This window comes from Tursiops truncatus, chromosome 16 (genome assembly GCF_011762595.2).
Source record: "Tursiops truncatus isolate mTurTru1 chromosome 16, mTurTru1.mat.Y, whole genome shotgun sequence".
NCBI classification, from domain to species: Eukaryota; Metazoa; Chordata; class Mammalia; order Artiodactyla; family Delphinidae; genus Tursiops; species Tursiops truncatus.
In genome coordinates, this window is record NC_047049.1 from 15,151,568 (window position 1) to 15,166,467 (window position 14,900).

General features: G+C 40.1%; 1 protein-coding gene across 4 annotated transcripts in view; it reads right to left on the reverse strand.

Moving 5' to 3' along the window:
• Positions 1-14,444, reverse strand: part of TRUB1 (TruB pseudouridine synthase family member 1) — a 52,657-nt gene extending 38,213 nt beyond the window's left edge. For 3 of the 4 annotated variants that reach the window (XM_019940057.3, XM_019940055.3, XM_019940056.3), the window contains exons 1-3: positions 14,124-14,444; positions 10,817-10,915; positions 4,496-4,551 (exon numbers count right to left, since the gene is read on the reverse strand). In XM_019940057.3, the coding sequence (XP_019795616.1) occupies positions 4,496-4,551; positions 10,817-10,915; positions 14,124-14,403 (435 nt within the window). In that variant the 5' untranslated portion in view covers positions 14,404-14,444. The remainder of the gene's footprint in view (positions 1-4,495; positions 4,552-10,816; positions 10,916-14,123) is intronic. The other variant, XM_019940054.3, reaches the window with a different exon arrangement.
• Between the last annotated feature and the right edge of the window lie 456 nt (positions 14,445-14,900).

Here is a 14,900-nt window from a genome sequence, read left to right on the forward strand (position 1 = left end):
CAAAGAAAGTATAATTTAGGGAAGAGAGTAAAGGGACTATGCATCTATTGCCTTCTTCTAGGTAATCTATATTCCATAATTAGATCAAGTTAGGTCAAAGGGATGTATTAGCCTAACCCCCTTAGAATCCTTTTACCAAAGTTATATTTCATGCAGATCCACTTCTTCACCTGTTGTAAACTATTTTGAGATCCACTATCTGTCACTCAATATTCCTTACTGTAAGAAATTTCTTTCTGACTATAATGCCCAGGGTAAAGTCTCTTCATTAAAAAACTGGCATGCTTTCTCTTTCTAATGAATGTCATATTTTTGCCTAGGCCACCAAAAATCACAGATAGAAATAAAAGCAACGAAATTAACTGTATTCAAGATTTCCAACAGAAATTGCTTGAATAAAATTAACGTCTATGGAACATGTAGCCAGAGGGACCCAAGAGGCCTGAAACTCAGGAGAGAGAGATTTGGGGATAGTGAAACACTTGAGAATAGTAATAACAGTATCTGTTGAGCAACTTGTGTGTAACAGGCACTGTACAGAAAACCTACATGCTTTATGCACACATTACACTCATAATCCCAAAAGAGAATGCAGTGAGGAAAAAATGGCTCAAGAGAAAGTTGATCATTGGCAGAGCGAGGCTTACCATATGACAAAGAGAAAGCTAATGACGAAGACAAGGAAGGGCTCTTTTCTTAAATCTTACTCCAATCTGATTGGGAAGGAATGCATGAAAGGAGTGGGGTGGTCTAAATAATCTGTGGTCTTCACAAAATGGAGGCAAATTAATCTCATGGCCTAAAGATTTTAGGTAAAGGTCAGCACTCCACCCATTAATTGATAGTGTTGTATGAACTGGTATTTATTACATTGAATAGGATTCTAAGGATATTTCTTGGTTCAGCAGAAAAGAGTGTTAGGTCACATTCAATCAACAATGTCTCTCCTTAGGACTGGATGGTGAGGCAACGGTGTATTACGATATGGCTATAACATGAACAGCGAGTATCTGCCATCCTAGAACTAAGTATTTCTACTCTTGAGGTAACCCCACTCTACACATACTAAAAGGCTAATTTTTCTAGTAGCACTGTGATGCAAATAAAAATTCATCTGTAGGGCTTCCCTGGTGGCGCAGTGGTTGAGAGTCCGCCTGCCGATGCAGCGGACACAGGTTCGTGCCCCAGTCCGGGAAGATCCCACATGCCGTGGAGCGGCTGGGCCCGTGAGCCATGGCCGCTGAGCCTGCGTGTCCGGAGCCTGTGCTCCGCAACAGGAGAGGCCACAACAGTGAGAGGCCCGCGTACCGCAAAAAAAAAAAAAAAAATTCATCTGTAAAAGTGGAAAAAGTAAATATGAGGTCAAACAGCAGGCCTGTGCCCCATTAGAAGGCTGCAGACAATTTTTTAAATGAAAGAAAGATATCAAGAGTACACTGTACATAGGGTTAAAGTTGTTTGATAAAATTTTTGGTTCTTATACATGAATGGATATATAGAGTCATGTGTAAAATGAAATTCTTATTATGGGTCTTCCTCAAAAAATTTTTGTAAGTCACTGCATAAGATCTCCAAGATTACAGCCAGTGCTAAAAACAAAATCTATTTTTAAAAATTCATTAACAGGGCTTCCCTAGTGGCACAGTGGTTGGGAATCCACCAGCCAATGCAGGGGGCACGGGTTCGATCCCTGGTCCGGGAAGATCCCACATGCAGAGCAACTCAGCCCATGTGCCAAAACTACTGAGCCTGCACTCTAGAGTTCGTAAGCCACAACTACTGAGCCCAGGTGCTGTAACTACTGAAGCCCGCGCACCTAGAGCCCGTGCTCCGCAACAAGAGAAGCCACCGCAGTGAGAAGCCCGCACACTGGAACGAAGAGCAGCGCCCGCTCGCCGCAACGACAGAAAGCCCAAGCGCAGCAACGAAGACCCAACACAGCCAAAAATAAATAAAATAAATAAATTTTTAAAAAATTCATTAACAGCTTTTAACTACTTTTGATAAAAGTGTAATGTCCAACATACTTAAAGGTAAAATTTAAAAGATTTAATTTTTCAACAAGTACATAATCTAAAATTAAAAGTATAAGAAACACAAATAGCTAACAAGATAATAACGCTTATTTTTTACTTACTTTGTGGTACGCGGGCCTCTCACTGTTGGGGCCTCTCCCGTTGCGGAGCACAGGCCCCGGACGCGCAGGCCCAGCGGCCATGGCTCACGGGCCCAGCCGCTCTGCGGCATGTGGGATTTTCCCGGGGCGGGGCACGAACCCGTGTCCCCTGCATCAGCAGGGGAACTCTCTACCACTGCGCCACCAGGGAAGCCCAATAACGCTTATTTTTGAAACATGAAACACCCAAGAACTAGGTCTCTATAATAAGATGCACCTGGGATTTTCTATTTACTTTACAGTCATCTGAGGATCGGTGATTTCACTGTATGACATTCAGCTTTCCTAGCTGAATACCAAAATGGTTTGTGATAAATAAACTTAAGCCAGAGCCAATGATGTATTTATATTTCCAGTCATCATATTTCTGGAAATATGCCTGGAATTTACATGTAAAACCTTTCAACAACATATAGTGTGTTACATGTACTTGTGGTTTTGGAGGGGAGGGCTGGATAATGAATATTCCAGTGAACTTCACGTATGTTATCTTGGGAGGAAAAAGAAAACAAACACATTCCTTAATGCAAATATATCTTTTTGCTATTATTATAAAAGTGACTTTTCATTGTAAAGATTTTGGAGAACACCAAATAATGTGAAAAAAGAAAATAAAATCATCCATAATCCTGTATCAAGGTAACCACTGTTTATATTTTAGAATTAAGGAACATATATCAAGCAACTGGCAAATCCTGTAACAGAAACAGATTCTAAACTCCATGGGTCAGTACAATGTTCAAATTTACTGTAAAACTGTCAAACTCCTCCACTCTAACACAATTTTTATACTCTGTGATTTTTCAACACCAATATTTTGAAGACTGCAGAGCAAGCTGCATGGAAATTTTTCCATTTATCTAAGGTATTAAGATCCTTCCCAACTGAAAGACACAGGTTTTTATGCCAGTTAATAACTAAAATGGGATGTCAAAGGCAACAGGCTCTCCAGGGCTTTTTATTTTAAGAAAAGCTTACTTAGACCCCTGGCACTCAGAGTATGGCCCAAGGGCCGGTATCCACCATGAGATAAGTTCAGAAAATGAAGGTGCTTAGAAACTTCTTTAGCAATTTGACATTGCCATAACAGTTTAACTGTATTTTATAAAAGTCATCAATCAGTCTGCAATGAAATGGGAAGTTTTTTAAATGGTCTTTGACCACTTTTTTTTTTTTTTTAAAGAAACAATTTAGACAAAACCACTTTATCCAAACTATTTATATCCTGCTTGGAGCAAGGGTTTTAAAACAAATAAAAAGTTTAGTCCAGGAAATTGCTGAAATTCTTCCCTAACTAGTGGCATATTAATCTTCCTTCCACAGGCATTTTCACTGGCCCCTGGCCCCAACTATCATAACCAGCACCTAGTTGCTAATTGGAATACAGATATTATTATCTCTTTTAATGCTAGAAGAGACCCTTGAGAGAATCAAAACCATTTGTCCTAAGGAAAAACTGAGAGGCCCGGAGAGGTCAAATACTGACATCTAGACTTGTCTTAGGGCTCCCCTGCTATTTCGATGAGGGTTCTCACTCAACAGGTTTAGAGCCTCTCCTGCCTCTTCCTAACCCCTCCTCCCTCTCCTAGCAAATACCAGGAAAGATGCTTTCGGATTTAGTCAAGGAATGATGTAACATCATCTTAAAGAGGCCCCATTCTTTTATTTAGTAAACATTTTATAACCATTGAAAAAAGCATATCTTTTGTTGGAAATTGCATGGTTTACAAAATGGTATTGCTTCTACAAAAATTCCAAGGTTTAAAAAAATCTTCTGGTCGGGCTTCCCTGGTGGCACAGTGGTTGAGAGTCCGCCTGCCGATGCAGCGGACACGGGTTCGTGCCCCGGTCCGGGAGGATCCCACATGCCGCGGAGTGGCTGGGCCCGTGAGCCATGGCCACTGAGCCTGCGCATCCGGAGCCTGTGCTCCACAATGGGAGAGGCCACGGCAGTGAGAGGACTGCGCACCACAAAAAAAAAAAAAAAAATCTTCTGGTAGAATTTATGATCTGTAAGTTCCCTTTCACTTAAGAAATACGATTATACAAAACAAAAAAACCCAAAAGAACCTAAATACATGTATGTTTAAATTATGGGCATCACAAAAGTTTTGCTTCTATGAGTCAAATTTGTTTTTAAATCACTAATTTATAGTCTCAATATTTTGAATCTCAGATATCATGATTATAGACATTGTGTTTAATACTCAGTGTTGACATTCATGCAATTTATACAGCTTATTTTTGAATTGATAAAATCCAACACATAGGTCATTAAGAAAACATTGAAGAAAAACAGAACCATTCCAGTATTCTTACCTTGGACCCTGACAACATACTGGTCAACAGTTTTGTTCCCCTTCCAATTCCAACCACTACAAATCAAAGAAAGAAATATCATGACACTCTATTGTAAACCTAGGTTTTAAAAATGTTTTATGACATACATTGGTCATAATTTCTTGGCATATGTAATGTAAAGTTGGAAAACCATTTATTTAGCATAATGTGAGGGCTCCTATTACTCCAATTGGTTGAACTTGTCCTGCAAGTAAGAAATTCTGAAGTGCAGGTGGGAGACTTTTTTTCCTTTTCCGAAGTGTGAAACATACTAGAAACCTCAGTCCAGACAATCAGATAACAAAAAGTTTTGGAAAAACCTCAAAGGACTCACTGGAATTTTATATGGGCATCAGTGAAAATACATGGTACAATTAATCTTGGTATGATAAAATATTTGACAGAGTTCATTATTAAACAAAGCAAAAGCCATCATCATAACTAATGAACCATTTAAAGATGATTAGTGCCCAGTAGCGTACAATCAAGAAAACAGAAACAACAAATCAACCCAACACAAAAAAGAATGCAGGGTAAAATGAGAGCCTGGAGAGTGTATGTTCGTGTAGGCCGTACACAAAGTACAATGGCTCACGTCTCCTCAATTTCAAACATTATCCTTATGACAACACATTTCACCAGCCGAGGATGAGAGGACATAATCATTTCTTCACCTAATAGCACGCAAATTTTTGTAAGAATTGAAGTATTTCTCATTAATGGATACAATTTTGTAAAAGAACACAATATAACCACCACAATTCAGAATTATAAGCAACAAGGAGAAACAATTGGCAAGCTAAAAGAATTATCATGAATATTTATAGCAGATTCACTGAGTTTACTATGAATCAAATTCTACTCTAGATGTTTTCCATTCATTAGCTCATTTAATCCTTATAACAACCCTGAAAGATAATACAATTATCCCTATTTGATAGGTGAGGAAACTAAGGCATAGAGAGACTAAGAACTTTGCCCAGCATCTCACAACTAGTAAATGGTGGAGTTAAAGTTCAAACCAGACTAACAGCAGACCCCCTTCCTCTCATCCTCCCTGCCACCTTACTCATCTAGGCATTCTTCCCACTGCCGCCAGCCTAAAGCAGCCTATATACTGTAAACCTAGCTATTCTACATCTTATCCCTTCCTCTCCCAATTCATACCATTTCTGAAAACCTATACTGCACAAAGCCCCCAAACAATCCTCAATAGGGTCCCAATGCCTACAGTACCAACTCCTTAGTAAAGTATTCAAAGTCCATCCTTTGAAACACAGCTCGCATCCCAACTCCTTCATCAAGTCCATCCCAAACCCCCACCCCTCTCGGCTTCTCTGACAGGCATATTGGTTCAAGGACCAACATAGAAACTGTCTGCCTTCAGGATCCTCTGTTGAGCATAGCACCCTTCAAATAACAGCAGCTGCTGCTGAGGCAAAAACTTTGTACAATAATAAAAGATTCAATTCAATTTTATTCCATTCAAGAATCCCCAATCAATATTTTGCAAGGAGCTACCATGCACTCAATGCCAAGAAGAACACTTTTAATGGAACAGCACATTTCCTGACTTTGAAAGAGCTTATAATCTCATGGGGAAAATACAATACAGATAAGGGAAACTGCAAGTGCTCAAAAACCTGTTGCCTGAATTAACGAGTGAATAACTCTAAATAACAATACAACAGTATATGATTGTGTCAAAATGAACACAGAGAGAATAACTGCTGTAGGAGGTCAAAGGAGGGAGCACTCTAAATGGCTACAGAGGCCCGAGAATGCTTCATTCAAACATTTAGTGTGAGTTAGGGATTAAAGGATGTACAGGATATGAAGACGCAGACAAGAGAGAAGCATGTTCTAAAGAAGGAACAAACTGACAAATTCTCAGATACAAGGATGAGCACAGTGGGTTTCTCAACCAGAGTGCAGGGCGTCTTAAGAGCAGGCTGATGTGTTTGATTCTATCATGGTTTAAATGCTGGACTGATGATGATTTCTCTGCTAGTTCAGTGATCCAGAATGAAACAACAAGGCATCTTAGAGTTACCCAGCTTAACGCTCTCATTTTATACCCAAGAAGACCAAGGTCCATTGAAGTTCGGTGATTAGTGAAAGCAGAATTTTAGGAAGACTAATACAGAAGTGGTATATAGAAAAATTAACTAGAGTTGAGACCTAGCCAACCAGCAGCTTTTCATTCAAGGGACAGTTTATAGGACAGAATTTTTATTCAGCTTTTTCCCATTCAACCATTCAAAATTTTGTTGTATAGGTACAGAAATAAATAAGACCTTGTTTTAGCCCTCAGTGAGTTAACAAAACCAAAGAATACCGTGAAGTTTTACATTGGCAATATAAAAAAGCAAGTGGGCAGGATTCACATGTAGGAGACAGCATTTCAACCAAATCAGGAAAGGTTAGTAGGATTTCTACAACTAAAGAAGACAGAGATGAGCAGTTTATCTGAGAGGAAAAGCATAAGCAAATACGCAACAGTTTGAAAAAGTGTAAAGAATCAGAAGAATGAATGAAAACCAGGATTTTCCAAGTACTGTCTCGCAATTACTACTCTATGATCTCCCAAGTTTTCTGTGCTCAGATGTTTCTCTATAAAAAAATAAAGCCACTGTCTCCAAACCTATACAAACGTCTTAATACTCTATTCTCAAATCATTGAACTTGTTTATGATGAGAGTCACTTTAGGGCCGGCAAGTCTATTACACATGTAATTCCAAAGCATTTTGCAGTTGGAAGTTTCTACTGCCATTTATCTAACTCTCCAAGACCCTTGCAATCACTTGAAAAGACCAGTATCTTTCCACTTCCAGGAATCTATCTTAATAATCCAAAACAAAGAGGAAGTTTTATTCATAAAGATGATCCTTACAAAATCAGTCCTACTAACAAAACTGGTAATAATCTCCAATGACCTCAAATAAGGAAATGGTTAAATCAATATGACATCACATGATATTGCCATTAAAAATAATGTTTATTTCCCTCTTAGAACTGCTTTTGCCACATCCCATAAATTTTAATATGTTGTATTTGCATTTCATTTGTCTCAAGATATTTTTTGACTTCCCTTTTGATTTCTTCCTTGACCCACTGATTATTCAGAAGTGTGTTATTTAATATCGTTTTCCTCCTGTAATTGATTTCTACTTTGATATCATTGTGGTTGGAGAAGATACTTGATATGATTTCAACACTTTAAACATACACAATTATATTGGTCAATTATTCCTCAATAAAGTCTAAAAAAAGAAAAAATCATGTTTACAAATATTTTTAATTAACATGAAAAAAATGCTATGTTATGATGTTAAGTAAAAAAAGGATACAATGTACATACATACAGTAAAACAGCTCAACTTAAAAATTCTGCATCGACAAAAAGCTAGGAAGAAATATAACAAAAATGTTAACAGTGATTATTGCTGCAAGGTAGAAAATGTATAAGTTTTATTTTCAACTTTTTTTGTATTTTCTAAATTTTTTCACTGTAATTTTCTAACCTCTAAAGTTAAAAAATAACTTCTAAAATGGTGTATAGGGCTTCCCTAGTGGCGCAGTGGTTGAGAGTCCGCCTGCCAATGCAGGGGACACGGGTTCATAGCCCAGTCCGGGAAGATCCCACATGCCGCGGAGCGGCTGGGCCCGTGAGCCATGGCCGCTGAGCCTGCGCGTCTGGACCCTGTGCTCCGCAACGGGAGAGGCCACAACAGTGAGAGGCCCGCGTACCACAAAAAAACAAAAAACAAATAAAATGGTGTATAAAAACTCAATTTCCATTTTAAGCGATTTATAATAGATGGGTATATTAGTTTCCTATTGCTGCTGTAATAAATTACCAACCTAGTGGTTTAAAACAAAACAAACTTATTATCCTACAGTTCTAGGGGTCAGGAGTCTGAGGTGGGTTTTACTATGGTAAAAATCAAGGTGTCAGCACAACTGCATTCTTTTCTGGAGGCCCTAGGGGAGAATCTTTCTCTGGAGCCTTCTTAGAGGAGTTTTCTTGCCTTTTCCAGCTTCTAGAAGCTGTTCATCTTCCTTGGTTCATGGCCCCCTTCCTCATCAAGGTCAGCAATCTCATCACTACAAACTCTGCTTCCATTGCCACATCTTTTTTGACAGTCTTCTGCCTCCTCTTCCACTTTTAAAGACCCTTCTGATTACGCTGGATCCACCAGGATATTTCAGGATATCTCTTAAAGTCAACTAATGAACAACATTAATTCCACGTGCAACTTTAATGCCCCCTTGTCACATAACCTAACATACTCATAGGTTCTGGAGATTAGGACACGGACATCTTCAGGGGGCCATTATTCTGCCTATCACAGCAGCACATTTTATCCTCTTTCTTCTTGGATTTACGGTGCTGTGCCTTAGAAAACAGAAGGTTATAATAAATAGGCTTCAACTCTAGAAGAGCTGAACTGATAAGAATCCTGAAGCCACTTCTAGAACCAATGGCAAAGAGTGCTGTGATTGATTGGTAATTTCTGCTATGGACATGGAGAGCAGGGAACAAAGGCAGGAGTGCCAGGTATTTGCCATCCCAGGTTAGGACAGAGACTTTAAAACTGAGCAGGTCCAGGTTCAGTTCCTGACCTTGCCACTAACCATGGGACGGACCTCACATACAATAAGTGCTCAATAATGATTATTATTAGTTATGGTAAGAAACAGTAATTAAGGTATCAGAATTTGCCTATTCAAGTTCTCTAATTCAGGAAAATGAATTTCCATGTGTTTTTTTTCTATTTTAACCTCAGGTAAAGATGTTTTTGTCAACATGCAGCAAATAAAATCTGTAATTTCAGAAAATGCAAAATCATAAACTGCTTCTAATTTTCTTGAAAAATACAATTTTATTCACCAATTTTATCCTTTTCTTCTAAGTAAGCATTCATTTCCTTTGGCTAGCTTAGATCAGGTTTGTTTTTATTTGTATCTAATTTTAGCTCTAATAAAATGGACTGGATCATGTAGCACAGTATTTTTTAAAGCATGAGTCACAATCCATTAGGGCAGCATGAAATCAATTTACTGGATTATGATCAACATTTTTAAAAAATGGAATACAATAAAATATAAAACACCAGGGCATGTAAAAAGGTAAGGATTGTTCCATAAAAGTTTTTTTCTAGTATGTGGGGAAGGGGGAGATAGGGAGAATCCCAACATATGTATTTCTGTGACTGTGGATACAGTTACAAAAAATTTCTAAGAACATACCCTGTCCTGTGGATACACACTTTAGCAGTCTATAAAGATAAGACTTCAGAACCTCTACTAGATGCAAAAAAAAAAAAAAAAAGGATGGAAGAAAAAAGGATAAATCACTCCTCTCCCCTCAATCAATTCTATCAACTTTCCTCCACATGCAATAAGACATTCAACTAATGTCCCCAAGACAGAGTGACTGCCTCTGAAGAACTATAAGGTTCGCCTTCTCAAGAGAGCTAATGTCAGAGTTAGATTCGATACAGGCAGAACAAAGAGCCATATACCTTGTCAGGAGTCCCCAAGACTACCCCACCCTGGAAGATTCATCCATGGCTAAGATTTACCTACCGTGACATCCTAAGGTTACACAGCTGTATCCTAAGGGTAAAGACACTGGAGAAAATCCATGCTCAGGTTCCTTATTCTCTCTCCCTCTTATAAGGGGGGACACTTGAGCACGTTCCTTCCTCCAACAATCCAACAAGGAATAACATGTGTACAATGTTCCTGCTCAAGGGAGCCCATTAGAAACTCAGCACCCAAAGTTTTTATTGGAGGGGACGAGAGGAATGGTCACCCAGACACCCTCTGCCTGCATGGTGGGACAAAATCCCAGATTCCAAGATAGAAAGCAGGCGTTTAGCATAAACCACACTGTTCACACAAACAGTCAAGGGACAGTAAACCCATCCTTATTGGATGGGGAAGGGTGGGAACACAACCAAATCCAAGTCCCCAGATGCAAGCAGGCCTTTCTAAAGACAGTGATTTCAGGCCTGTTGTGTTAACTCTTTTCTGCACAGATACAAACCCTTTCTCAAAGTCCATCCAGACATAAAAGTGGCTATTTCTAACAGCCTTCGATACCTCGTGCCAAATGATACAAGGGCTTCTTGAGAAGATGGCACTATAAATCCATCCTAAGGTTGGATATTTTGAAATATTCCAAAGTAGACTGAAAATGGCATGGCCTTAGTTAATTTTATCTGTTCTTAATCAATATTTCTTTCTGATGTAAGTGGCAGTTACATCAAACTTCCATTCGTATCTCTTACCCAGGACTCCTCGGGCTGCACTGTCTAGAGTCCCTCCATGCCCAATTTTCAAAGTCTGCTTTTTCCTCTTGGTCCATTCTGGAGAAGGCATTCCAGCTTCTGTAAGAGTAATTGGGATGAAAAAAAGGTAAGTACTGAGACAGACGAAGCAGAATCTCCATAAATACGGGATGAGGCAGTGTGGATGGAGTACTCAAGACAAATAAAAAGTACTGTACAAACCTAATATGTTAAGATTAGGACGATATTACTAACAAAGAACAGACTTTAAAATGTACAGACGCTCCCTAAATTACAAAGAAATAGTATTCCCAAATTAGTTGTCTAGAAACTAGAATTCATTTTCCAAGGGAAAAAAAAATTTTTTTTAAAGTGGGTCAATATCCACACGAACCCACAGAGATCTAGTAAATTCCCGGTAGCAGTGGGCTGGGAGACAGAGAATGATGAGAAGAAGTTGGTTTTTACATAGGCAGCTAGTTTTCAAAGTCCTCAATTTCATTTCTAAAATCTCTTTTGTTCCCTGGTGCTCTTTGCTGGTCTCTCCAGCTACCTAAATGTTGGGAGTACATCTCATACAGGGTTACTTCTGAGAACACTAAGTACCCAAACTATCTGTAGGTCTGTCCTCCTCTCCTAATCAAAACTCTCAATTCCTTAAAGAAGCTAATCTCAACAAAAGGTTATGTGGGAAGAGGGTAACAGTTTAAGTTGCCACTTATACTCCAAAGCATTTAGATATTAAAAAAGAAAGAAAAAAAAAAGCCAACCTGGCCTATCTCATATTCCTATTGTAAAAAATAAAATGAAATAATGCGATCTGAATGTGCTTTGGAAACTCAAAGCACTATAACAATACGCTGTTATCATCATCATCCTCATCATCATGGCATATAACATTGTAATGAGAGAATATTGGCTACTAGGCTTCAAATGGGAAAGGAGAGAACAGCAGGAAGAGCTCTATTGATCTGTACCCCTCCAAACCCATCAAACCTTCCTTATTACCACTGACACAGAGAAGATGGAAAATAGAGTAAAAGAAAATGAAAAGAGAAGACAGAGACAGGAAAGGAGGGAAGGCAGAGTAACAGTGAAGAAGCCAGGTTAAATGGCCCAAAGGATAAGTTGGGTTGTAATTACCGTCTTACTGAGTCAGAACTCCGTCTGGAACACAGTCCTATTGTCACTCTGTGATTACAACATCACCCTGCTTGGAAGGACATGACCATATGCTTTAACATAAATCTGTGAGGCGAGGCCTAGGCTTCAAACCCTTCACTTTCACTTGCAACCCATTATGGATCTCATCCTGTATTCATAGAAATATTTTGGGGAACTCTTTGTATTTTTAACTTGATGGTCCTTGGAGTGTGGAGGCCCTAAAATTTACTGTCTTCCCTTTGTGTCCAAATTTACTTCTTTCAAGTCTGAAGACACACCGTCTCTACTATATTGGAATTTGGTTCACCCCATTGGTACCATTCATGGATGAATATTTATTAAGACCTTTTCTAGCTATAAAATTCTGATATGTTTTAGTCCTTGAAGGATTCAAAAAGACGGAAGAGCAGAGATTTTAGTACGACATGAATCAATGTAAGGAAAGGCAAGGAATGTTAGTAGAGAGCATGACAACTGACTGTGGCCTAAATCAGCGGTTGTCACACCTGGCTGGCATTAGAATGTCTTGCCCTGGAATCTGTAACTTTAAGAGAACCTTCCCAGACAATTCTGCCAGCCAGTTAGAATGGCATTTGGGAAGCCCTGGTCTGGCTAACATAAATATAGAATAGGCCAATCACAAGCAATATAGAAATGGAGAGTAATGAGAATGTCTACTTCTGAGTGAGTGGCTTCCAGAAGATGGTCCAGCAATAGCCTTGAAACAATCAATTTTAACTAAGTTTCAAGAGGAATTTCAGTTCTTGATAGGCAGATTAACCAGAAGGCCAGGATATGGCTTTAATCCTATCAGAAACTTGTCTGAAAGAAAGAATGATAATCATTACCTTGAGGATCAAAAAAGCCTTAGCTTAGCTAACAAATCAGGCCAAATGAAAGCAATTCTATGACGGAAACAACTCCATGATGACACCACAAAGCTTGTCCTTGATGTAATTCCTTCCTTCAGCATCCCGTATATGACCCATCCTTACAGGTAACAAAGTATAATGAAAGTATAACAAAAGAATAAGCAGATATAACATAGGTATTAAACATCTTCAGGAATGTACCTTTACCAATAAACATTTGAATCTGTATTGTGTCAGTTTTAATTAACAAATTCCTACCAGAATATTTGCTTTTGCAGTAAAAAGGGCGGGGGAGGTGGTAACATTTGCCAGGGGACACTAAACAAATAAGAAACTTCCTGTACTGATTTCATGGAAAAATAAGCCAGGGCCAAACTCTGGAGGGCCTTGAAAACCCAGTTAAATAGTTTTATCACCAAAGTTTGCAGAAATTACTGCTATGAGCTTAGCAAGACACAGTGTCTTTCACCCTCACCTCTCCATAGGTTAGCACAGGTCTGGCTTATTGCAAGATCCAAAAAAATCCAAGGTTCCTTGATTCCATTGTCTGAAATGATCTACTGGACTGACGAACTGAGAGATCCTTCAGGCTTTTCTAATATTCTCCCAGTGTATATGAGGAAACAAACAAAGAAATATATTTAGCACTATATTTAGTGCTCGTCAAAATGTGGTCCATTAACTACTTACACCAGAATCACCCGGAGCAACAGTTTAAAAATGCAGTTTCCTAAAAATACCCCCATATCCTCAGAATCACAGTCTCTGAGGGGGGCAAGGATTAGGAATCTGCATTTGTACAAGGGACTCTTGCCCACTCTATGAAAACCACTGTGTTGAGTCTTGGTTAACATCCGCATTTCCAACATATTTTTAGGAATGCAACTTTGGGGTGTAGAAAGCCAGTGATTCCGTTGGGTAGAGTTTATCTACGTGAGCCAAACAAAAGGCTTCTGAGGGATCAGATTGTAGAAAACTCGTCTGCAGGCCCAAGAGCAGAGGTTTATTATGTGGATGTGTGGGTTTTGCTTTTCGTTTTTTTTCCCTTGAGAACGACAACTGCCAACTAGGCTACAGGAGTTCACGTGAGGACAAGTCCAAGCCGGAGATGCCCCAGATTTCTGTCCAGAGCTTACACTGTGGCCGTTCTCCCTTTCCCTTCCTCTTATCTCTTGAGCCACGAGAGCGCGAAAAGCCCAGTGTGCTCTGTGCGGCTTCCGCTCTCACGGCGACCGCCTCGCCTCGGCCTGGTCCCCACCCGGCTGCAGTACCTGCCAGCAGCTTCTCCTTCAGCCGATTCAGCAGCTCGGCTGAAGTGGGCCCTTTGGGCTTGTGCACGGCGAACACGCCGCTCAGAGACAGCAGCTTAGTAGCCAACGCGGGCTTGGAGACCCTGGCTTCGGATCCGGTCCTGGCCGCAACCGCCGCGGCTGCAGCCATCGCTGAGGATGTGGCGGCCGTGGCTGCTGCCATTCCTGCACTTTCGGGGACTGGGGTTGTATCTGGTTTCAAGGATGACGACGATACCACCGCCGCCTCAGCAGCTGCCATACTTTTGCAGCCCAGACCTGTTTTGTTTCGTGGAGTCGCACGCTAATGACGCAAAAGGAGTGCACCCAACCACCCCCAGTCTTTCCCCTTGCTTCGAAGCTGCCCGGGCGGGGTGGGATCGCAAGGGCTTGTGGGGATTGTAGTCCATGGCTTTCCCGTGCTGGCCGAAAGTCGCTGAGTCTTCCGAGGGCTCTGACGGAGTAGTTTTTCCCGTATAATACTGCCTGCTTCTTAGGTGGGGTTAGTTCGGTGCCGCAGGTGTAATTTGGGGTTGCCGAACCCAAACACCAAGTCTGTGTATATTTTCGGCGAGAAATCTCTTCACATCTCTCCCCCCGCCCCCTTCAAGAATTAAGCAGAAGTCAGCAACCAAGAATAGAAAACTTAAGATGCTGACTTCCGCTGCAGCTTGTGAAGAACCACGGCTCCCGTGGTTCACTGCTTTATTCAATTTATTGTGCTCTTGGATTCATCGTTCAGAATTAAAATACACCTGA